Source organism: Lissotriton helveticus, chromosome 12 (genome assembly GCF_964261635.1).
Source record: "Lissotriton helveticus chromosome 12, aLisHel1.1, whole genome shotgun sequence".
Classification (NCBI taxonomy): domain Eukaryota; kingdom Metazoa; phylum Chordata; class Amphibia; order Caudata; family Salamandridae; genus Lissotriton; species Lissotriton helveticus.
This window is the reverse complement of record NC_136073.1, coordinates 830,118,805-830,145,177: the sequence shown is the minus strand read 5'-3', so window position 1 is coordinate 830,145,177 and position 26,373 is coordinate 830,118,805. Positions and strand designations below refer to the sequence as shown.

At 42.8% G+C, this 26,373-nt stretch overlaps 1 protein-coding gene across 1 annotated transcript in view; it reads left to right on the top strand.

Moving 5' to 3' along the window:
* LOC144798870 (fibrillin-2-like) overlaps positions 1-26,373 on the top strand; it is a 270,888-nt gene that overhangs the window by 79,408 nt on the left and 165,107 nt on the right. The window contains exons 5-6 of the mRNA XM_078669959.1: positions 4,494-4,589; positions 5,988-6,083. Of these exons, the coding sequence (XP_078526085.1) occupies positions 4,494-4,589; positions 5,988-6,083 (192 nt within the window). The remainder of the gene's footprint in view (positions 1-4,493; positions 4,590-5,987; positions 6,084-26,373) is intronic.

Genomic DNA, 26,373 nt, shown 5'->3' with positions numbered 1-26,373 from the left:
AACTTTTATCGGGTTACCAAAATAATTTCAAGGCAGTGGCTTGGTCTGTTAGTATTTATAACATCCTGACCTTTTCTAAGACTATAATAGCAGCATTGAGTGAGCATGGTGGGCTTCTTACTCTTTACAATATAGCAATGCATCACCTTTCTACAAAACATATCCATTAGATTCTAAAAATGTTTAAAGTTGTTACTGTTTGTAATCAAAAGGCTATCAATCCCATTTACAAATAAGCCAGTCCTTTCACAGAATAGATTGTACTGCTCTCAAGATATTATTTGGGCCAAAACTGGTCAAAATAATTTGTTAAATTGCCCAACTTTTGCTCATTCAAAGTTCAACTAATGAACATATAGAGCAATATAACTATAGGATCCAGTTGGCAACCTCTGGGGTCCTTGTGACCTGTACATGGAGGGGATTACAATAATTTCTAATGAAGGTGCAGTGAATGAGGATAGATTGCAAAACCTAATCTGTTCATGTCTAAAAGACCGTATTTGTGTATGAGGTTTGAAGTAGAAATAACAGTCCATTTGACCAGTTTCATGTGGTGTTTCTTTATAACAAGAGTTGGAAGAGTGATTTCAACCACCAGCATATGTTGGTCAGATATCACTTGTCTTATCATCATTGGACCAGAGAACTCCAAAAAAGAAGGCTTTTTCATCAATTTCTCCCGAGAACATTGGAAGATTACTGCATCAATGAGCTTTAATGTACTAGGGGACCTTTAGACTAGGATCCCCATTCTATTGGCTCTGGCCTGATGTTTACTGCTTTTATAAAATATTGTTTTTCAAAAGGATTTAGCACTGGTGTTAATAAACAGATTTCCCAAAAAAACAAACAAACAAAAAAGGGTTTAGCATTGGTCATTAAAAAGTATACGCTTTAGTAGCAGTCTGGTTAATGTTGGGGTTTTACAAACAAATTCACCTTCTACAAGAAGGAACCAAAGTCATTCACACAACACACCACCTCGAAAACACCATTATAGCACTTTGATTGGCTATGAGCTCTTATGGTTAAGTCAGGAATAGGTAAATGCACCATATGAGAGGAATTGAGGACTGCCTCTTGCATTTCTCTTATTTGATGCTACAGTATTTTACCACTAATAGTTTTTGAAGTTTGTCCGCACTACAAGAGTGAGCTGGTGGTCGTGAGCAGCGGGCAAACGTATCATGTTGGTGCATTATATCTAGTTCAGACTTTATGAACTCACTCTTCATGTTTAGTGTTATTTCAAACAAAGCCACATTCCTGGCACAACTTTAGTAACTATAGACATTTTATAGATCTACATTTGTGGGGCAGTTTCTGGGCACAGTCCAAGATATTAAGGCCTATCTCATGAGAGATGTCATAAAGAAGCAGATTTTCTAACAGTTTGCCACCGGGTTTACATCACAAAAGTGATGCATACCGTATTTGGTATTTGCTTTCTAGAGCAAAACTTTACTTACACTGGAAAGCAACGGTGAAGTAATGCACAGTAGCGTAAGGGGATGTACCATGGGTGGTATATGGACTTTCCCATTCAACCACTCCTGGTTGTTGACTAGAAGTTGTATCATTTGTAGACATGGCTTTGCACGAAAAAACGCCTCTTTGAGACTGGCGTTAAAAAGGAGACATTTTTTAATTTATCTACATTTTTGTGACGTTGTATGTGTGCTGCCTTCTGCAGAGCATGACAGCACCATTTTTTTTAGCAGATATGCGCTGTCCCGCTCTCTCATGCAACACAGTGCAGCAACTTGGGCAGCTCCGCTGTGTCGCATGAGTTTTTAGTAAATCTACTCCAAATTGTTTCTTAATTGGGAGTTTGGTCAAGCGTCTCTCCACTGGTTGTGGAGCACACCCCTCCCAATTGTTCTACTTTATTATATCAATCCACTACTGTGGAAGCTGACAGGGGAGCTGGACAGCCATGAGTTGAGTTTGGCATCGGAGAAGGACCGGCGGCTCCAGCCCAAGGTCAGACAAGGCCATACTTGGTCAATGAGAGGACAAACAGGACAAGCAAGAGTGCCCTTTTCCCATGCTTAACCACTACAAACAAGGACCTGGCTCAAGGACAAGCCTCACAAAAGATTTATAATTACTCGCGATCTAAAATGATTTTTTTGGCATTTTTTACTGGCAAGAGTGAGGATTACAGCACAAATGTCATGTCAGGAGCAAGCAACTTCACACTGCTGTCGCGGCGGGTAAACGTAACAGTTTGCAACATCTGGTCACTCTTCCCTAGCCAATTACGAGCGGGAACAGCAAGTCCCAGATTCCACAGTGATATTTCTTTATAGTCACTAAATACAAACATTTTTCATTCTCATTCATTTGAACTCCAGAACTGTGCTCCAGATGTTTCCTTGGTTCTGCCTTGATTCATACCAGGGGTACACAACATGCGTCCAGGCGGACTACGCCCATACCAGATTGTCAGGATAGCCAGATAACACAACTTTGCATGCAATGATTCCAAATTGATCTGATCAGTTATTCTAAATGGATCTCATTGACACAGGCAATGGTTATCTGATAATCTTGCATGGATGCAGAGCTGAACCAGTAATGTATACAACTGATTTACACAGACAGATCAAGACTGGATTGCTGGGCACAGACCTACCCTTCAAGAATGTTGTACACTTTGTGGTACATGGGACTTCCCATACATTTCTACCCTTAGTGGACTGCAAACTATAGTCTTGGACAGACCTAGGATGCCCATCTACATTTTCTAAAGGTTATTACAAATGTTACTGTGTTCTCGTGGGTGGCCCCTATGATATGGAACTCACACTCCTTGAAATTAACAAATGTTCATTTTGGACTTAATCTGCATCCTCCCATGTTTATTTGTTGACTTTGTAGTATATAATGATACCAGATGGTCAAGTCTTGTTCTTACCAAATTCAGAAATTAGTTGAAAATGAAGTCTATTTGTTTTATTCTATCTATTTTCCCACTCTGTATTTCACCCAAGAATCAGAAGAAAACCCTCAGTCATCTAGACTTCAAATTGAGGATTTGTAGATTTACTACTTGAGGTGTTTGTTTTTCCACAGACTCACATAGATTCAATTATGAGCAGAATATAATTGTGTTTATACAGGTTGCTTTAAAATATAGGTTTTCCTCTTTTGTTAATTCCCTACTTTAAATTTTGTCAACATAAGATGAAAAATGTGAGATTTAATAGAAATCCTTATTACTTTATTTGCTGTTCTCCCAGAACCTACTCAATTTTGCACGCTAGCTGCAGGACAAGTGTGCAAGTAGTCCTCTGATGGAATGACATGCGCATAGTGAGTGACAGATGAATTTAGAACATATATGGATAACTCTTTTCTGAGTCATTATGTGAACGTGAACTACAGTGGGCATTCTGGGGTCTCATATCAATGCAGGGTTGATATTTGAAGTGGTGTCATACAGTCATGTTGGTGTTAGAATTGAAGTCTAAGGGACCGTTTTGAGTGTCCCGGAACATGGCTTGCTAACTCCTTCCCCTTCCCTGGCATTAACAAACCTAGGGGCATTTTTTAAGTTTAGGTTTGAATTACGGTGACCCTGAGGATATCCTTAGAAATGTGGAATTAAAAGTAGATTTGTTAATTCCACAGAGCAGCCCCCTTGGTATTCATCAATTCTCCCCAGTTTTTCATCCAGAAACTCTACATGATTTTAGCAGATTGAGTGTTTCCATTCAAATTACACGACCTCTCAAAATTAGGCCTTCGCGATTTGTGCAGTATCCTGCACATTCCGCTCTCAAGCCAGCTGTTTTGCTTATTTGGTAATTAAATCACTATATAGTCATCATAGTCACTCTTGTTCAATCAATTTCCAATTTGCTTTGACACGACTCAAGATACAGATCTGAACAATTCTTCTTTTTATATGAGCAAAATGGTGGTATGTTTCAAATTTGTGTACGTCATTTGTCAACCTGCTCCCTACAAGTTTGTAATCTTAGAATTCAAATTGGCATTTGTCTTACCTAGACAACATGGCCGACATCTCTATACAACGTATTATTTCATGATCTTAATTATGAGTCTTACAAAATGTGGTGTATTGTGTGTGTCTTTAACTTGATATATTGTCTTGATCTACTTTATGTGTTTTAGAATGAACATGAAGCTTGTATTTATCTGTTCCCATGTGCCATCTTATTTGTAATGCGTCGCAAATATGTATATAGCCCTCTCTATCCCAGAAAGCCCTAAATGTTTTATTTGCTGATCGGAAATCACTCACACCCTAGGCTTGGTTGTATAATGAATATGCTAAAATTATTACAAAGGAGAAAGTATAATGCTTTACTGTCATAGCAATGGTATACACCAATTCAAGCAAAGAACTCCTAAGTGCTTCTTTTGAATCTGTTAGACGTGTAGGTTGTCAGCGAAGGAGTTCTTAATCAGGGAGCTTACACATGTTAAGATTTTGACCCTTATATTTCTCCCAACCCCAGTGCTGAACTGCAACGTACGATGCATGAATGGAGGAAGCTGCAACGAGGACTCCTGCTCCTGCCAGAAGGGATACACTGGAACACACTGCGGACAGCGTAAGTCTTTGCCATGTTCGGTGCACACCAGTTCTTTCACAGCATGGACTATGTAGTCCATGCCGTGCAGGAACTGTGTTTGGCAATCCCATTGTGGCGCCCATTTTCAGGGCACCACTGTGGGAACGTCAAAAACAAAGCCAGCCAGACAAGAGGAATCTCCTAACTTTGGCGCAGCGGCTGCAGGTGGATCCGGCGCCGCACCGCCAAAGTCATAACCAGGTTCTAAGAGTTAAACCTGCCACATTAGAATCCTAATGAATTTTACATCTAAACTATTACTTCATGTAATGACTGACATATAGGCAATTTGCATTATGCATCTAATGAATGTGGGCTTGTAGATCCACTACAATCCTCTGTTGGTGGCAATTAATTAGTGACACATGCCCCATTTATCTCCCGAAGAGTAAAAAAAACAAAAAACAAGTATGTTTTCCAGAGTACCCATGAAGATAAATTGCAGGTACTCCAGGCCGGGGGCTCCGCTTAGTCAGTCAGATTCAAACCTCAAATTTACCAACTTAAAAAGCAGTAGCTGCAGGGTGGAGGGGTGTGTGATTGCCAGTGGTGTGCCTGTAATTTTGAGTCTGGCACAGCTTTCCAAGCCCACTACTGCCAATGTTTGTGAATCAAATTCCAATTCTTTATACTACGTTTATTTAGTTATTATAAGCTTAAAAAGGTGTCTGTTTTGGCACTGTTATGAGTTAACATGTTAAGCTTTAGTTCACGATTCAGCTATTGGTGAGGGTAAGGGGCAGGGCCGGACAGGCCTTAGCGGGCACCGGATGTTTTCCCGGAGGGCCACCAGGGTGGAGGCCAATTTTGGGCCCCTTGGGGGTTCTTTTTGTAACCGGGAGCTGGCAATATTGGCCCTGTGTTACAAAATCAGCCGAAACCGGCCCTATCAAACAGCTCGGCCGCACCGCCTCCCTCCCCCCCATACCTCCCCTCCCCATGGCAGGGATGGGTGGGGGCTACCCGAGCAGTTTGCCAGGGCCAGTTTCGGTTCCCAGTCAGGCCCTGGTACGGGGACTTATGTAATTCAGCGGGTGTAGCGTTTACTGGTTAGTTAATGATTTATTGTGTTTGCCAAGTAATGTGCATAATTTGTAGATTCCAACAAAAAATGGTCCTGATTCAAAAGGATTAAAATAATACTTCCATAGAATCTGCCGTGTAATATAGATAATCTAACCAAATAATTTGGTCCTCCATTTCTGCACTATCGTAGCAGCCCAGGCAATGGTAAAGCCCTTCCTCACAAAACGTCCGTTGTGATTCTCAGTATGTGGCCACTTAGATATCGTATCAGTAGAGTTGTAGCAACATATTGTTGTTTTGTGAAATTATTGATTTCTAGCAAACCCTTTTTTTTTGTCCATTTTTAAACAGCTGTCTGTGAAAGCGGGTGTCAGAATGGTGGCCGCTGCATTGGACCCAACCGATGTGCTTGTGTCTACGGGTTTACCGGACCTCAGTGTGAAAGAGGTAAGTAACTCCGAACTTGACTGGATCATCTGGAAAAAGTAATTTAATTTTCTTTCATTGACTACCTCTATAATTCACAGATTTTCACTTGCTATTGCCTGGCTTAAGACTAAAAAAGCCATGTATTTGGCCAATATGAAAAATCCATTGTTGTTATTCCTTGTTGCAGCAAAGTTCTTCGCCAAATGGAGCAAACCAGAAAACCTTCATGAGTAAACAAGACTGCATAAGATAGGAGCTGAGGATATGAAAATCTCACTTAAATGGTGATTTGCTTGTCTCGCCTTTCGATGCTCCTCGGTAGACAGGGTCCAAAAGACATTGTTGCAAAGTAAATCTAATTAGACCAATTTTAAATCCATTGATACACCTGAGTTCGATCTTCATTTGAGATATAGAGTATCATAAAACAAGTCATCTTTAATGGCATGGATTGTGGTGTCAGCTTTGGGAGCCTTAACAGATCAATGATAGCTTGAGAGAATTGTAATTGTAATTTCATGTATATAGTGCTTACTCCCCCTGTCAAAGCTCTTTTTTGTCGAGTTACATGCTACTCCGGAACCCAAAAAGGATTAATGGTGAATTAATAAAGGCAAATATGAAATTAATTTGAGCGGTGGACATGTTAATCCGTTATTTGGATTGAAAAGAATAGTGGAGGGTTAGAAGAGGGGAGAGTTTGCATTTATATAGTGCTTGCTACCCCTGATGGGGGTTTGAAGTGCTTTTCGGCAGGTAGCACGCTACTCCGGAACTCAAGCAGGATTATAGGGGAAAGGTGCACCCGACACTTCTCCGATGTCCTAGGTTATGACAAAGGGCATTGATTGAATGCAGCTTAAGTTGCCAGATCCTCTACTTCGCCTGTCCTTGCACATGCAGAACTGAGTCTCTAAGTAATTTCTGGTTCTGTAATGGCAACGATAAGCTAAAAGAAACTGGAAAGGAGTGTTCCTCAGGCAAAGTCCAGTGGTTAAAATGCATCCAACACTTATTCACTATCATCTAGAAGTAGCAATTCAAACCCTGACTTAGATCGTCTGTCACGGAATTGATGAGATTCCTCGATAGATCATTGTGGCTCGAAGGCTGTGGGTAAGTCAGATCATATTGTGTGAGTCTACCGTGCGTCAGGTTTGCCGGAACACTAACAGAAGTTCACAGGCAACAGGATTTTCTGAAATCTCTTGCTTCACAAAAAGTTCAGCCAACTTCTGTTCACAGTCAATACAACTGAAGCAAAACAGCTGCGCTTACAATACTTGGAGCGGCATTTCAAACGGCTCTACAGTGGGGTTGTCTCCTCCTATGTCTTGAACTCACAAAATCTTTCCTAACTCTTAGTCTCATAGCAATGCAAAGGGTCTGGAGCAAGAGCAGCTTGGAGTAATCAATTAAGACCTGGCCACTTGAATCGCAGCCAATGAAAACCTGCAGAACACATGTGCAACCTCCATGGATTACTGATGAAACAATGGATGTTTTTGTAGTTTAAGATGAACAGAGTGATTAAGTGGTCTCCTTCCTTCCTACACAAAGACTAAACTATGTGGTTTTTTCATTGAGGGCATGAGCAAAGCTGACAAGTATTTTCAATAATCTTCAAAAAAGAAATAGGGAGACACTTTCCATTTTTTATCTCAGACAGAGTAGCATGCCTGGAGAGAGCACAGTTCAAAAAGTTCCCAATCCTAATACAAGTAGAAACGATCTGAATGTGAAAAGGAGCATTTTAATAGCCTGAAAGTGCCAGGTGCAGTGAGTGGTGGCCATATTCTTAAAATCCAACGTACTGCATTGTGGGTGAAGATGTGTACTAGACCGGGCGGGTTCAAACTTGTAATTCTGTGTGAAATTAGGGCCCAGGTGTGCCTATGCAAATGAAAGTCATGCAAATGCCAACACCAGTGTATTTTCCATAGAGTTTTTAAAGTCACACAGTGAATGTTGCTAGCACACAACATACTGGAGTGGCAGACATCCACCTGCTAGACATTTTCTGCTCAAACCAAATCTCCCACCAGAAAAAAACTCATGTGATCAGTGGAAGCGTAACAAAATAGAAATTACAAATGATAGCCATTTACAATAATCGCAGTTTATGAAAGAATGTACATGCCTTATAAAACTTGCACTCAGTCCTAGGTACAATGAGGACATGTTATTCAGGCAATTTCATCCCTGCTGTGGAGGAAATGATGCAACTGAGCAAATCTTCTCTTCGCCCACTGATAAGAAATAAGCATGTTGGTCCTTCTTCTTAAAAATGACTGCCCTCTGTTTACCTTTCAGAAGAGATGGGAAATCTATTAACAGGTTATGTCCTTGGGTGTCATTAAAATGCTGCACTTGTCATATATGACCTTCATAGTCGAGAAGGCTAGCAGTGGCCAGTGGACGCTGGCCACCACTCCTTTAAATTGCTAAACCGTATGGGTGTAGAATGAGAATGGTGAAGAAATAAAGTGAGCAGCGTTGACTGAATCCAGGCATGGACATCAATTCCCCAATAAGCCTGATGCTTTGTATAGGACATCAAACCTCCTTTGAAGCACAATACATTACAGGGTTCACCCCCTATCCCACCCTTAGGCACTAAAAATACTCCTATTTCAGGCTGAAGGATGAGAGGGAGGGTAAGGAGTTGGAACTTCAGAAAGTAACAAGTCTCTTAGGTGCACATGCATCTAAATAGGCAATTGCGATTCTATAATTGTAATTTTTAAGGAATCGCAATTATAGAATCGCAATTTCCTATGCATGTAGGAATAGCTCAAAAATTGCAATTTCTACATATTCCTTAATTGCGACTTGTAAATTGCGAGTCGCAATTAAGGAATGGCTTCCCATCCATTCCTATAGGCCCATAGGAATGAATGGGAATTGCATGCGCAATTTGCGAATACCCAATAGGTACTCACAAATTACGCATGCAATTTCAAGGGTGCCAAAAGGACACTCTATTGCCCCCCTGAAATTTTCATGTTTTCGCATGTTGCGCACACACATGCCCCAAAGGCATGTGTGTGCGTAACATGGGACTTTGAAAAAGGCACCTTAGTGCATTTTTCAAAGAAATCGCAAATTACCATTAACTTGAGATTGATGGTAATTTGCGACTCCTATTTGCGAAGTCGCAATTATTTTTAGGTTAATGCATTACATTTAAGGAATTGCAATTTGCAATTCCTTAAGTGCAATCACAATTTAAGAAATCACAATTTTTGCGATTATTGCGATTTTTGCATTTGGGATGATGCATCCCAAATGCTAAAATACCAGACGCAAAGGGGCAGATTCTGCGAATCTGCCCATTTGCAACAGGTTTTTAGGTTGATGCATGTGGCCCTCTGATCCTTGTTCACTTTCTGTTACTGCACTTGCCTCCATGACATGTGAGACCCGGAACTCTAAGCCCAGCATAATCGGCAGCCCAACAACTCAGCCTGGACTGTTCTACTGGAGCAGGTCCGAGGCTAATAGCATATGACTGGTCTCTATTGAGAGTTGAATAGCAGGCAAAAAATGGCCTGGAATGTAGCTGTGCGTAATTAGCATTGGCTGAGATGAATTCAGGCATCCCGCCATCGCCATTTCCATTTTTTTCTCTGTGCCAAATTGGAAGCCAATATAGCAACTATTACCTTTTATGACCCCCAATTCAGGTCTGTGCATTGGTGCCAGGTAGAGGGATTGCCAGTGTGGGCAATAGCTAAATCATTAGATTACAGAAAGCTATATCTGTCTTTATTATAGATCCATTCTCCTCGCTTTGCTTAATTGGGTGATGGTATATGGTTCTTTTCTTTAGTTTGTCATTATTGTTAAAAGGTCTTGTGTCATATTCATACATGGTGTGTATACAAGTTTATTCCTAGGACATCTCACATAACAAACACACACCAAATTTCAAGAACATTCCAAGGTCAGACTTACTGCTCACTCCAGCACGGAGTGGATTTGCAGAAACAGCACTGGTAAAATCGCTCCGCATGTGAAGAACTCACTTCTGGCATCTGTTGTGTCCTCCAGGTCGAGGGTTTGCATTCACACACCACATTAGGACACCTAGGAACTGTTTAACCGCACAAACCTGTTAGTCCCCTTTTTGGGGGGAATAACCAGTTGCTCACCTCCTTCGGTCAGGTGTCCAATCAACCCAATACTTAGAAGAACACCGCAGTGGAGAGGCAATGTCCCAAAGTTCAATAAGTCCACCATTAAATCATCAAAAATCTTGTAAGGATGTAGTAAAATATATATATATTTTTTATTATTCTTTTCAATCTCCTTCATAAAATATATCCATATATAGCCAACATGTTACATGCTGCGACTCCCTGCACAAACTCCCCAAATCTTGGCGCAATCACACACCGTTTTGGGGGGTGTTCCATTGAGACTGAACAGAACCATTTAAGACCATAATAAACGATGTGTGAATGACATCAGAAAGAGGAATGAAACTTTCTGGATATCACTTATACATTATACGCCCCGTGGATATCCTTTGTATATGGGAGAAACGCATTGGCTTTCTAGCTGTGTTTCATGAAGGGGGTTGAAAAGAATAGTAAAGTATTGAATTTTTTACCACATCCTTACACAAGATTCTTGGTGACTTAATAGTGGACTTATTGAACTTTGGGATGTCGCCTCTCTTCTTCGGTGTTCTTCATGATTTTGAATCCCAATAAGGCCAAGTCTGCCTTTCCGTGTGTCCCAAGTTGATAAATTAAGCAACATTACATTTGTTAAAGGTAACAGCTATACATTATGGCACTTAAAAGCAACAGACAATCTATTCAACATATAAATATATATTAAATATATAACAATAAACAATATATTGAAAAGTCAATATCACATATGGGTTGGTATGATGGTTTGGGGCGATAGAGAAAGCACATATATTCTGGGTCTGAGCTGGAAGGTCCTAGTAGAACATCTGGGTATTTTCCACCCGATTAGGTCCTCCGAAAGTCACATAGTACTAGAAAAAGTCCCTACTAACTCTTATCCAGACATTGTGGTAATTATTTAGATCCGTCTTGGATCATTCAACCTGAAGAGCATGCAGAGTCAAACATGGTGCATATTGTACAAAGGCTCAGCTTGATTGAGTTCATATTTCAAATCATTCATTGAGCAACTGCTTTACACTGTGCTCATCAAGAAGATTATATTATGTACTGTAAATTTGTGTAGTGTGTTTTTCTGTTATTTGAATGGGACTGTAACACTTTCTGAATATGTTTTCATTTGCCATTTTGGAATTCTCGCTGAATGGCGTCAAAGTTGTTTTTTATTTTGTTGTATTTCATATTATTTAGAGGCCAATCGTACTGCATAGTAGCCGGCGAGCTTTGAACAGTCTGATGTATTGTTTAGTGATGGATTATATTGGGTAGTGGCTGGGTACATCAGGTCGTAGGTCTATGTTAGCTCAGAAAACTACACAATAGTTTTTTCATTATTTTGATAACTAAGCATCACGTCACTTTAACCTTTGTTTTTAGTGAATATATATATATGTGTGTGTGTGTGTGTGTATCTGTGTGTATGTTGTTTTTTTAGTGAATATATATGTGTGTGTGTATGCGTGTGGATGTGCATGCGTACGAGTATCTAGACAGGAAGGCATTACCGTACATGATATTGCCTTGAACTATGGGCGAGTAGCTTGGCCACCAAACTATAATCATGCCCTTTTCCTAAAGAAAGGATCATCATATAAATGTTCCTAAAAATTGTTTTTTTATTGAAAATATTGCTTTGCGGACACTGGCAAATGTTTGTTGAACATCTTTACTGCATGGACACATCTATTACATTTAATCAAGCAACTGTCCCTAGGATATTCTGTTCCTGCAACTTACTATATGTCTACTCCATAATATCACTATAAAGAACCCTTCATCTAGACTTGTGCCATGTCCTAGGATTTCATAGGTCATTACGAGTAATGAACATGACTTATACAGGTTGTGACTGTTGTCAGTTTTTGGTCTGGTGTTAGCCAAAACCTTTTGATTGTACTAAAGTGATATACATTTTATATTTATGTATAAGGGCTTTCAGCCAGCCCTCCTCCTTTATTCGTCTGTTATTGTACCATGCATATTTTTGTATATCCATTACCGCATAGACCATGGGGTAAAGGATCAACCCAATTCTGCGATTGGCTGACTTCATTCTGAATGAAAGCAGTCTTTCCTTTCACAAGGAGCACCTGCTCTCACAAAGTAGTTCTCTTCAGTGTTAGGGAGTACAAGAGTAATGTGTGCTTTTTGAGATCAAAACAAATATTTTTGCTTTTAGCCAATGTTTTTTAGATTGAGATGTGCCTGGCAGTTTACCCCGCAACAATGTTTTATGAAAATCACCACAAAACAACATAACCACAAAACCAGCAATGACAGAGCAAAAAAGGCTTCCAGTCAACACCAGACCTATTGGCCCTGCTAATATTGTTAGAATTTAGCATCTCCTACCTCAGGCCTGAGAAACTTAATAGGAAGGTCTCATGTAAGTCACACTGATGGCATTTGTAATTTTCTCTGAAAGAGGAACACAATGGATTTTGCAGGGGCTTTCAGTATTTTTTCTCCATATGAGATTGAAGGCACTGTCTGTCTGTTGCAGAGGTAATTATTGAGGAAAGAGGCCCTTGCATTCTGTGTTCACCATATGTCTTGTGTTGTGCCTCAGGTGCATTAAAACAGTAATTCAATCTTACCCATGCTGTCACACTTTCCTTCCTCTGCCTTAAAGTTCTGACATCTTGCGGTCTCACTACACATACCCTTCAACTATTGAAGAGAAAGGGAACATATTGATATCTTTAGCACTCCCTAAAAAAGTAAATTTGGGCATATCTTGGGACAGGTCTTGGTAAAGAGTCTTAAAATGTCTCGGTAATGTGTGTATTTAATACATTAGCATGCAAAAAATATTGACTATTCCCTATGCTTTGAACCCATTTCAAGTCACACTGAGTAAATTGATGACACCCGAGTGTGTGTAGATCTCCCACAACCCATCTGTGTTATTTTCGTATTTCTCATAATAAAACTTCTATGTTCTCACAGTCTCGCCTTGCATTGTTCTTTCATGGGTGCTTAGATGTCATTTTGTCCATTTCAGGTAGCTTCGAGGTCATTGTTGGACATTGTGGCAAGATCTGAAGTTATTTTAGCATTTCCACAGAGATTCATATCAGATTTGAGTGTTTGCTTTGCGATGAAGGAGACCCTTTGAGTTTTCAGACGTTTGGACTATTTAGAGATTTGGGTAATTAATTCACATTGTTGCAATGCAACATCATATTTCACTTTCTATCCTAGGGGGGTTGGTGGCAATATTAATTAATTTTAAAACTTCAAGTCCAATTCCTAAAAACGCAAGAGGAAGGCTTGCAGAAATATACACTTGAAAAGAAAGGCATGAGATTTCTTTTCTAGCGCTTTCCCACATCTCCTGATATCCCCAGGAGGCGAGATTCCAAGACTGTACGAAGCAATCTGCTTTGTTGGATAAAGTGTTATGGGTCTGTGAACAATTATAGTGGAATATTTCCCACCGTAGATCCCCGTAACAAGCCACAGGCACCCAGTGAGATTGTTTACATATCGCGGAGTATATCTCTGTGGCTTCACACTTAATTGAGGAAATCATTAGAGCGATGCATATCTCTGGGCCCACATTAATCATGTAATACTAGTGTAATTTATTCCAGCTGATCCATCTGTCAGTGAAGAAGACTATCGAACAATCTTGCCAGCCATTGCAGTTGAATGTATGCTTTTATAGATTATCCTTCAATTCTTAGATTGGTGAAGTTTCAAAGCCTCATGACCCTTCCACACATTCCTTCCCATTTGATAAGAAACTTAAAGAACCAAACCCTGTTTACATTCCCCTTAAATATTTTTAAGTGGCCCAGAACAATTGCCAGGGAGCTACAAACTGCTATAGGAAGAACATTTTGATAGGATTTTCTCAAATATAAGGGATCTTCAAACTACTGTAGGGAGAACATTATTACAGTATTATATCAAATGTGAGGTACTGTATATAGAAAATGACTGCCCATTGTTGATATTGACCAGTTGAGACTGGTTTATTTAAATAACTTGTGATGGTGGTTGGAAAACAATTTGGATAAATTACTACTGCGGTCACTTCTCAGTTGTTTTATGAATTTCACTATTGCACAATTTCACTTCTGGAATTTGTCAGTCATTAGGAAGTGGAATTCCAGTCCTATCAAACACGGGACAAATGCCGTAAAGTTAAAGACCTCATCAATTTTGTGTTATGATTTTGGGTACCAACAAATTGTGTAATGGATGCTTCTGTCACTGACTGGAGTTCTTGAGAGGACTATCAACATCAACTTGAGCTCCAACAAAATATTGGGGCACTCAGTAAAGACATGAAAAGGAAGCTGTTCAAGGAAAACTTTAAGTCTTCTCTCTAAGTGATCGGACCAACCAAAGACTCTAATAACTAAACCTCGTAATCTTCACAACTGCAGGGATATCGTCAGGCCTTGTAAGGAGGCTGAAACCATCAAGCTGAACCGTGCATTAAGTGTAACTCACTGATGTCAAATCTTAATCATTTTACAGTGAAGGTTAGACCCTTGACCGCTGCACGTATTGAATGCTCCAACGATGTAAAGTAACCGTGAAAGACATACTAGCATTAAACTATCATTCCTGGTAAATCTCCTAAATAAATACATTTGGCAATATTTATTGTTACCATGTTAGGTACTACATAGTAATAGGTTCTCACATACACCTCCTGTTTTAATATATATTTATATATATTTTTTTTTTTCCACAAAGTGCCCACGAGCTTAGAGGAGCACTCACGGTTTACCTCCCATCCGGGATTCTAGATTAACCTGCTTCACTTTTTCGTTCAATGAGCCTGACGCGTTTCGAGGTGGAACCTCTTTCTCAAAGGCTGCTTGTTGTGAAGAAAGAAGGCGCGAGGAGTGCTTCGTTTATTACAAATGCTTTTATTGGCTACTGGCCTCTTCGTTGGCCCGCTGATTGTTGTGATGCCAAGTTGCATTCTGGGACAGTTAGTTCCTTGAGCATGTCATTATTTCCCTGAGTGGGTCTCAAGCGCCTGTTTTCAATGTTGCACATATTGTTAAAAAACCTTTAGTAGGAGTGATGCTGGTTAAGTCTTAGGTTCGCCGTGCTGATCGATTGTTGGAACAGTTCCCACATCTCAGCCTCTCCTGGATAACAAGATGGTGCTCCTCTCCCGGCAGGGCTGTCGAGTTTAATTGTTTTCCCACAAAGTGACCACGAGCTTAGAGGAGCACTCACGGTTTACCTCCCATCCGGGATTGTAGATTAACCTGCTTCACTTTTTCGTTCGACATAGGCCCAACAATGAGTTTAAAAGGGGGCAACGTCCAGAGGGGCATATCCAGCACATAGGGGGCACGTTTCAGCACAAGCCTTACCACCCTCTCCCACCCTCCGCACACCTGCCAGCCCACATATGGCAGTGTGTCCGGGACACTCGCCCCATCATTAACAGTTCGGGCAGAGGGATGTTGTTACAGGTACACTTAAGTAGCCGACTCCCCCAGTTCTCATGATCATCTAGCCAGTAAACCATGTGGTGCAGTTGTGCTGCCAGATAATATAATTCTAGGTTGGGCAACTCGAGTCCTCCCATGCGGCAAGTGCTTTTGAGGGTGCCCGGGCTAACCCTCTTCCTCCCTGAGGCCCACTGAAGTCCAACTACCAGCTTATCGATCTCCACAAAAAATGACCTGTGGATTTCATACAGGGTTCCGTGGCACACATAGAGGCATCGAGGTAGTATCATCATTTTCACCATCGCCACCTTCCCCATCAAGGAGACATGGAGGGTGGTCCAAAATTTGGTGATCAGCTGTGGCCATTATATCCTTCTACAAACTTTTGTTAGTTCACCTTTGGGAAGAAGTTTACCGTTTTTTATTTATTCAAATAAGAGGGATAATAGGACACAACAATAACCTTCTAAACCTAAGAAGAAAATATAAATAAAAAAGCCACATTTTGTGAATCTTTAACAGTCCCCCGGGAGAAATGTCCTACCTTTAGTGAAGACCTGTAAATGTCTCAGGCAAGGGAGACCTATGAAGGAACTATACAGAATAGGCAACCACTAGGTACTGCACATGAAATGAGCTGGGCTAATTTGTTTGAATCAAAACAAAATTGGGCAGATGCTTAACACCAAGTTTGCTCTGTGACAAATTTCTAATCTCTTCTATAATACAACATAAAACTTAACCTCTGAAACTGAAAAAAATATTTCACCATTTATGAGAGAATGTAATTCATTCATCCATAAAGGCAAATTATTTACAAACCTTCTACATGCAGGAGCTGCTTCATGATCCATGAAGGCATGAAATGTACTAATTAAAGCTGCAGTAATTTTGCTGTGATCCAAACACTGTGCCTGCGTGTCCAAGAGAAGGCAGGTAAATAGGAGAAATTAGCATATCTTTCAATGGAAATAAAAAGAAACAGTGATACACTAACACAATACAACATTAATGAAAAGTGGCAGAAAGGCACCTCAGTAGCCCATTTTGTAAGTTATCCACACAACAATGTGCAACAACCCATTGACCTTGACTTAGGCCTGGCTCAGGTTTCATATCCTGGGACTCATAACTTTGCTTGGCTCGACCAAGTTCAATTCCCTCCATAGCCAGATTCATAACGCGTCGCCGCCTGTAACCGGCAATGATGACAAATTCATGCGGATCCCGAAACTGACTGCTGTTCTCCATCTTGTAAAAAAAATATCGTCTCAGTCTGGCCACATTTGGCAGTAATTATAGTGGTATGGCGGGTCCCTCCAACTCCCAGACTGCTCCCGCCCCCGCCCCCCAGCCCTGGTCCTCTGCTTCAGTGGAGTAAAGCACAACAGCTATGCGCTGTCGGCCAGATTGCACTAAGGTAATAGGGAATTTCCTGTCATATGGTGGAGATATTCACATACCGTTGAGCAGAGAATGGGCAAGCAGCGGGGGCCTGTGGCCGAATAATTGGCTCCCCGCGCCCGGATGCCTGCTGCATTCTATGGCTGTGCGCATGAGTCTAGATTTAAAAATTTGCACTGCTGGAAATAATTGTTCTGCGTGTACATTGAGGGACCGATTGTGTTGCTCCTGTTTCTTGAAATAATGCTCCTGTCTCTGAAATGTGTCTGCAGGGGGCTGTTTGGCCAGTGAGTATTAATGAGCTTCAAGTTTTCTGCCCTTTGAATCAAGCCGTGCAATCAATTCTACGTCCCCCGCTACGCTCTCCCAGACTGAGGCTGTTCCAGTTCTTGGGATCCATGACTGGCATCGGTTGACGTTATGATACCTGGAGAATCACAGGTCCACCATTGAACCTGTCCAATGTCTATCCCGATCATGGACAGAGGATTGTGGTGTCCCTGGCCCTGGCCCCTTGCAGGCCACTACTTTGTCTGTAGCAGTATCACTGATAAATTAGCTTAGGCATTCAATTTCCAAGCTGTCAATACAATGTTAGATTTCAGATCACAGCATCTGATGAAAATTCTCAAGACTTGCCTTCTTTTTCTGTTCTTATTTAATCACATTTTATTGCACATAAATACAACCTCAAAGAGCAGACAATCTATTCTACCATTAAATCTGAATAACCATGTTATTATATCACCATACCAATAATCAAATAAGCCATATTAGACTTGCCATACCTATAATTCTAAGATATAGAGGAAAGATATAGATAAAGACAAGGAGATACAGCAGGATAGCAGGTTAGTCAATGTGAGACATAATAAAAAAAAGATCCAGTCAGCTGTATTATATAAATCCTCGAAGATCTACCCTGTACTCATTCAAATTCAACTAACAACACCACATCAAGTAGACAGTCTCCTTAACTGAGTGTATTGCATATGGTAACTCACACACTTTGTAAAAATAAAACCTTTGGACAGAGTTCCATCACTTATTAGATTATCTTTTCCCAAAATTCGAAATAATATCAAATCTAATCCTAATGGTTGTCGGTTGACATTCTGAAATGACAAGACCACGAACAACCAAGTAATTCTTTGCACCTTCTAACTTTCAACGTAAAACGTTTGCAGCAATCTAGAATATTTTAAGGGTTTACTCAAGAGCTGACTAGTGCCTTTGTGATCACCTCTCCTTTTTCCTTGCGAGACAAAGCTTCTCATCTAGAGAACCTCACGCTCCTTGAGGTAACTTAAGGCGTTTACTACATTTGTTGATTTTACACTCTTTTCTGTATGTTTGACAGTTTGGACTACTCAGTCCATCTCAATGGAATTTCAATCACGTCTTTACAACTATCTGGATTTCTCTGTTGGGAGGTGAGACACAATTAATGAACACTCTGCCAAATTATCAGTAATGAGAGCAAAGATGTGCAATATATCAGTGTTATTGTTATTCTTAGTATTATTATTAGTTGTAGTCCTAGTGGTAGTAGTTGTAGCAGTAATAGTAGTAATCCTAGCATTATTGCCCGCTGCCCAGGACTTTAACGACTGTTAAAGGACCTGGATCTCTGATAATGTCTGTTTAGCTGTATACCTAATATACTCTGTGACAGGAGATCCAGGCCAGATAATTTTTTATATCAAGGTAGTGACAATGTTTCTTTATCAATCTTCACACCTTGTTCTTTTTACTCTCAGGTGAACTCAACATAGTCAAATTAAATCAAGTTTATATGTTATATAAGTTTATATAGCACCAAAACCCGGAAGGTGTCTGTGTGCTTAGTGGGCTTGTTCGTGCTGATGAAGCTATTGTCCAAAATCCCCCATCATTTACAATTAATAGATCTTAAAATGCCCAGCATTAGTCAATCCAGTCTCTGAGGTATATTCGTACCAAGTGACATCCTCAGTTGGTCCTCAGCGGAGGAGGCCTGTCGCAAGTAGAAGTCCTCCAGCTCTATTCCCTACGGTAGATCGCTTCATTGTTAGCCCACGAGGAAAGGGACATGTGGAGGATCATCGCTATGGGAGTCATTATAAGGGATAGGCTGGTTGCAACGTTGTGGTTAGAATGGATAGACCGGCTGCAATGTTAGTCATCAGAAGGGATAGCCTGACTGTGGTGTTAATCACTATAAGGGATAGACCGGCTGCAATATTAGCCATTATAAGGGATAGACTGGTTGCAGTGTTGTCGTTAGAAGGGATATACCGGCTGCAATGTTAGTCATTAGAAAGGATAGGCTGTTTGCAATGTTGTGGTTAGAAGGGATAGACCGGCTGCAATATTAGCCATTATAAGGGATAGGCTGTTTGCAATGTTCTGGTTAGAAGGGATATACCGGCTGCAATGTTAGTCATTAGAAGGGATAGGCTGTTTGCAATGTTGTGGTTAGAAGGGATATACCGGCTGCAATGTTAGTCATTAGAAGGGATAGGCTGTTTGCAATGTTGTGGTTAGAAGGGATAGACCAGCTGCAATATTAGTCATTAGAAGGGATAGCCTGACTGTGGTGCTAATCATTAGAAGGGATAGACCGGCTGCAATGTTAGCCATTATAAGGGATAGACTGGTTGCAGTGTAAGTCATTATAAGGGATTAAAGGCAAAGAGTCTCGGATTTGCTTTCCATGGCATGGTAAAGATGGATTGACGGAGCTGTCCGGAGGGACTTCTCCACCGACACCTTTCAGTAAACCAAGACGTAAGTTTAAAGCCCACTCACAGCTGTGTTTAAATCCATTCAGTCTAGATTGATTGAAACTAGATGGATTGTGCAGCTATCCATGTCTCTGGTAAACGAGCTGTAAAATATGTCAGGAGAATTTATTAAGCATCACATCTGTATGATATTCAGGAAGGTGGGCGATTTTCGGAAGTCTGGGTGATCGCCATGAATGCTGGATTCGCAGACAACTTCCTCTGTTAGGAAATTAGAAAATGGAGCCCAAACAGTACCAGGGCGTCCACGCTTAACATTTCATTAAATTGAGCAAATACAAAATGACCAATATAACTGCAATCTCCCATTCTGTTTGTACAGCATTGATTTAGTAATTGCAAATTACCATTCTGGGGATGGTGCTATTCACATAGGTAACCTGACACAAAGAGTAAATCTACACAAAAACTGAGTAACTTTAGTGTATATTTAGTATTATATATAAAGCTCCAAGGTTCCCACCTGTTGGAGACGCACTCTGACATCCACTGCAGCAACCTTCATGAGGTAAAAGCCAGAATGGCGGGCGGATCCAGTTTACAGCATGCCTGTCGATTCATGCCGGACGCGTTTCGTGCTCATTGCACTCTTCAGCGCCACGACAGTCATTTTGGCATAGAGGCCACACCTCCCACTTAAAAATATGAGCCCTCCAATGGGCGACTCGAATGAGTCTGCGTTGGTTTGTGGGTCTTGTAGTGTTGCCTTCAGTTATGTGCCGCTGTCTGAAATGTTTCAAGCCCACCAATGGGCCTCCACTCGCACATCCAGCTTGTCAATCCTCCATGGATACCTCCACATTAAGACTCAGTGATTCGGAGTTCCGTGGCCCCAAATTTCCGGGTGGTGCATTTCCCGCGGCTGGGAGGCCGCGTATAAATCAAAGCTCCAAGGTTCCCACCTGTTGGAGATGCACTGTGACATCCACTGCAGCATCTTCATGAGGTAAAAGCCGTAATGGCTGGCGGATCCAGTTTACAGCATGCCTGTCGATTCACGCAGGATGCGTTTCGTGCTCATTGCACTCTTCAGCGGCGCGACAGTCATTTTGGCACAGAGGCCACACCTCCCGCTTAAAAATATGAGCCCTCCAATGGGTGACTCGAATGAGTCCACGTTGGTTTGTGGGTCTTGTAGTGTGTCCTTCAGTTATGTGCCGCTGTCTGAAATGTTTCAAGCCCACAAATGCCTCCTGTAACCTGGTTATCTCTCATTGGGCACCAAACTCACTTTACACTTTACTACAAACTCACTTTACGCTTGACTACCTCATATTTTTCTGGCGTATTAACCTGACCTCTACACCAAAATCTTTTGCCTGCACGGCATCAGCATTACCAGTGCAGAAAGTGAAGCTGTCCCTCTAAGTCACATCACCAACAACTTTCTTTTCTTTTCTTTCGTCGGCCTACGCCTCCTCCACCATGGAACGCATAGGCGAGCACACTTACAAAATTAACTACCCACCAGGGCTCTCCAAACAAAACGCCAAACGTTACAAACACAACTTCCTGAAGGCTCACCCTGAAATACCGTGTGTGGACACCTACTTCTCTCAGAGCAATGGTGCCACGAGCACTGATATCATCTTCCACACTCTGCGTAGAGCACAGTGGAGGAGAGCGCTTCTCTCCATTCTCATTGGTTCCACCACCAGTAAAACCGCTCACAGCCTGACGCTCTCTATCACGCCATCCCAAGTTTTCCCCGGCAGAGCCACCAGTACCATCTACAACAACGGGATCATTCTATTCCAAGCCACAGATAGGAATCTCGACCGAGTCGACCACCTTTTCCCTACTTTCCTAATGCACATTACCAAAATGCGGTCCCCCACCTCGCACACACCAAGATGCTCCACACCCCCCAACTCCATGCCCCAACATAACGTAACCCCTGCACACCCCTCTCCCTCTGACGATTATCGTCCCCCCTCCCACATCGCACAAACCCCCACCCTCCCTTCCACCCATTCCACACCATCCCACACCACTCCACTCCACTCCACCCCACACCCCGCACCCACTGTCGAAGATCACTTCACCCACTCAACTCCACCCCACTCCACTCCACCCCACTCTACTCCACTCCCCTCCACTCCTCACCCCGCACTCATGGACGAAGATCGTACACCTTCCCACATCACACCTACCCCCACCCTACCTTCCACCCACTCCACTCCTCCTACGAGTCTCGCGGTACCCACAACGGACCTGAGCATATCTCCCCTCCTCCGCAGCAGTTATCTCTCTCACCCTACCCCCCCCCCCATTCTCACTCCTCACCCCCCCACCCCCCCAACAAGACACACAGAGCCCACCACCCCCCGCTCCTCAACATCCCCCCCGCTCCACCCCCCCAAACTCAGCCCCACTACCTTCTTGACACCCCTATTGTCTTCAGTCTTCACTCTTCCCATAACTCTCCGGCGTCGCCCCCCAACGACGTCCCCGCCCTTACGTCCCAGCCGACCCATCCCTCACCCACACCCCTCGCCCACACCCTCTCTCACCCACCGAATACCACCCCTCCCCCTATTACCGCAGAACACTCCACGGACAATGGCACACCCCACCCCCCCGACCCCAGCTCGCAGTTCAGCTCCCTATTCAACAACCTGCCTACGGCCCTCACCTCCAACGCTAGCCCCTACTCACAGCTCGACCTGATTTTAACAACGCTCCTACAAGTCAAAGACGAGGTCCACACCATCAAAGAACTCCTCCACACACACCCCAGACAACACCGACCTACAACCAACACCTCTGTGTCCAACAAAGGTCACACCCTCCGCACAGGCCCTCGCTTTCATCTCGCTCCATGGGTGAAACAGGTGGGCTCACACTCTCCGCGCTGGCCCACTATCCCCGACCGCAACAACGTCCACCGCCCCCGTCGCGCTCATAACTCCCTGACGGCTCATGACATAGACACCCTCCTCCGCTCATTTGGCCCTGGCCCGGTAAAGCGCACAACGCCCTCACAACTCCCCATACCCACAATTCTCTCGAATCCCATTAGGCACCCAACTCTAAGCAGCCGATGCGCCATCCCCAGCAATCTCAGAAAAATACCTCTCGCGCTAGAACACTCGACCACCCCTCTCACCCCCAGACTCAATTGCATCCTACTCAACTGCAGATCGGCCCAGAGGCATTCCTCCAACATTGCAGATCTCGTCACATCAATGGATCTTGACCTAGCCATTTTGAAGGAAACATGGTTAACTGAAGCCTCCACACCTATCATGGACATATTAGTCCCCCCCCAATTACCACATAATTAGACTTGACAGAACCGGCAAGACGGGCGGGGGAATCGCATGCATTTTCAGGAGCAACCTCTCGGTTGCTAAATTAACCTCCCCCTCCATCACGTCTTGCGAACTCATTTGTCTTGATATCTCCAGCGAGGGCAAACCAGTATGTGCTCTACATCTCATTTATCACCCGCCTAGGGACAACCTCATCTTCACCCAACAACTCATGGACACGATCTCATCCAACGCTGGTCGGCAGATCCCGCAAATCTACCTGGGTGACTTCAATCTCCACTGGAACGATCAGAAAGACGCAGTGGTGAATAGTCTCAAATCCTTCCTTGACGCGTTTAACCTCACTCAAATATGCAACAGCCCAACACACGACAAAGGCTCCATACTTGATCTCATCATCGCCAACGAAGACTCCACCCAATTAGGGGCAATCCAACCTTGTGATTGGTCAGACCACCACATTATCTCCTTCTTCATCAATGAAAAGGTTAAACCTGTCTCGGCGCAACCCACCAAATCTAAGATCTGGAAAAGGGACATGAAGAACCTTAACCCCAACTCCCTGCCTCCCCACCTCACCAATAGCCTCCTTCCCCCTCCTGGCACCTCTGATGTTCAATCACTGACTGACCACTACCTCGACTCTATGAACTCAATAATCAATGAAGCCGCCCCACTGCAACTAAAGAGAGTCTCCACCAAGATCTCGAACCCTTGGTATGATGGCAGACTCAACGAAGACAGGCGGGCTATGCGAATGGCAGAACGCACATGGAGATCAGTCCCCTCATCGCGGCATCGCAAAATACTTAAGAGCAAGAGAAATGCCTACTTTAGGAAAATAAAGCGCGCAAAATCTGATTTCTTCAGCCTCCAGCTGGACCAAGCAAAAAACAGACCAAGAAAGCTGTTCGAACTAGTCAAAACTCAAACCAAGACGCAACCCCTTCTCTCAAACGACTCAACAAACATCATCCCACACTGTGAAGACTTTTCTGCCTTCTTTAAGCTAAAGACCGACAACATAAGGAATGACCTCCTTAATGATGTAAGACGATACCCGAGCATCACCAAAATGCCCGACACCCAACCTAAAAATAACGCCTCCTGGTCGTCTTTCGAAACCTACTCTGAAGAAGCAATACACAAACTGCTCGGCTCCTTGAAGCCTTCTAATCACCTCACAGACCCATTACCTGCCAATGCTGTTAGAGACTTCATCCCCGTGCTTCTCCCACTCTGGACAAAAATCATTAACAGCTCCCTTCAGCAAGGTCTCATTCCAGACTCCCTCAAAGTGGGGCAAGTCACGCCCATACTCAAGAAACCGACAGCTGATCCGGCTGACTTAAACAACTACCGCCCTATCACCAATATCCCCACTTTGGCCAAGCTGTTGGAAAAATGTGTGCAACTCCAACTAACAAAACACATTGATCAGTTCGAACTCCTCGACCCTCACCAATCAGGCTTCTGGGCGAAACACAGCACGGAGACGGCCATGACACACATAATTGATGACGCCCTCCAAATCCTGGATCGCAACGACTCCTGCCTCCTCATTCTCCTGGACCTCTCCTCAGCATTCGACACGGTCAAACATGAGAACCTATTAGAGCTCCTAAATACCAGAATGGGCTTATCCGGGACTGTACTCAAATGGTTCACTTCCTTCCTTCACAACCGATCCCAGAAGTTCAAGATTAACAACGTGCTGTCCTCTCCAGTGCCAGTAGATTTAGGCGTCCCACAAGGATCTTCCCTCTCACCCACGCTGTTCAACCTCATCATGGAACCACTCGCTACCCTGCTCCAGGCATCCAATGTACACTTCCACATGTATGCCGATGACACTCAACTATACCTAAAGGTACAATCCCCGGAAGATATCAAACTTCTGAACTGCACACTTAGGAACACCCAATCTTGGTTGGCCGACAATCACCTCAAACTAAATGCATTGAAAACTGAGTTCCTCCTGATATCACCCCCTGCGAAAATTACCACCACCCAAATATGGCTCAATCACCTAACAGCATTCAATGTCCAACCCACCATCGTGGACTCTGCGAAGTCCTTAGGCATCACACTTGACGCAAAGCTCAATATGCAACAGCACATTAGCAAAGCAACGAAAGGAGCTAACGTTCAAATTAACACTCTAAGGAAACTCAAACCCTTCCTCCCAGCCAAGGACTTCCAAACTGCTGTACAAGCACTAGTCATCCCCCGCATAGACTATGGAATTGTGGCCCTCAGCGGTCTCCCTCAAGCAACAACAGCACCCCTAAGAGCCTCCCTAAATGCGGCGTGAGACTCATTTCGGGCTCAAGGAAACACTCTCATATAACCCCTGACCTGAAATTGCTGAAATGGCTCCCCCTCGAAGCCAGAATACAATTGAAAATTGCGGTTATGACACACTCAGCCATACACCACAAGGCTCCCACCTACCTCACTCAAAAGCTGACTATATCAGGAGGTTCGAGATCCAATAGAAGTACTAAAAGTCTGCTCCTGAAACCTCGCAGATTCCGTAAGGAAAAAACCTACAAGCGCTCCTTCTCAGGAATGGCACCGAGGATCTGGAATGCACTCCCTCCTGAAACGAGGATTATCTCCTCCACTGTACTCTTCAAGAAAGAAGTGAAAGCCATCCTTATGGCCACGTTACATGATCCACACTGTTGCTGCTCAGAGTCTATGCACCGATCTTGTAACGTCGGATAATTAGTGATCCATTAACTTTCTGTTCATGACCTATTGACCTCTTTTGCAGTTGGATCATAGACCCTGCACCGTACTATAGTATTGTCTTTTAAGTGTTTACTGGTATCCACTGATCTCCATGGCATCTGGATCAGAGTCCCTCTGCACCACCCTATCCTAATGTCTATTTGAATGTTTAATATTATCTTTAGACCTGTGTTGTAGCTAGCTCAGACTCAGCACTGTCTTATATTTTTGTCTATTTGAGTGTTCTCTGCTACCTCATGATCTCTATTTTAGTTAGATCAAAGACTCTACACCACCTTATTCTACTGTCTAGCTGAGTGTTTACCTGTATCTTATTGCACATGATTGTTATCCTATTATGCTACCGTGCACTATACTGTACCCAATTACTATGTCTACTCACCCTACTGTAAAGCGCTCTGATATCTGCTAAGATCTTGTTCGCGCTATATAAAACTTTGAATAAATATATAAATAAATAAATAAATGGGCCTCCACTCGCACATCCGGCTTGT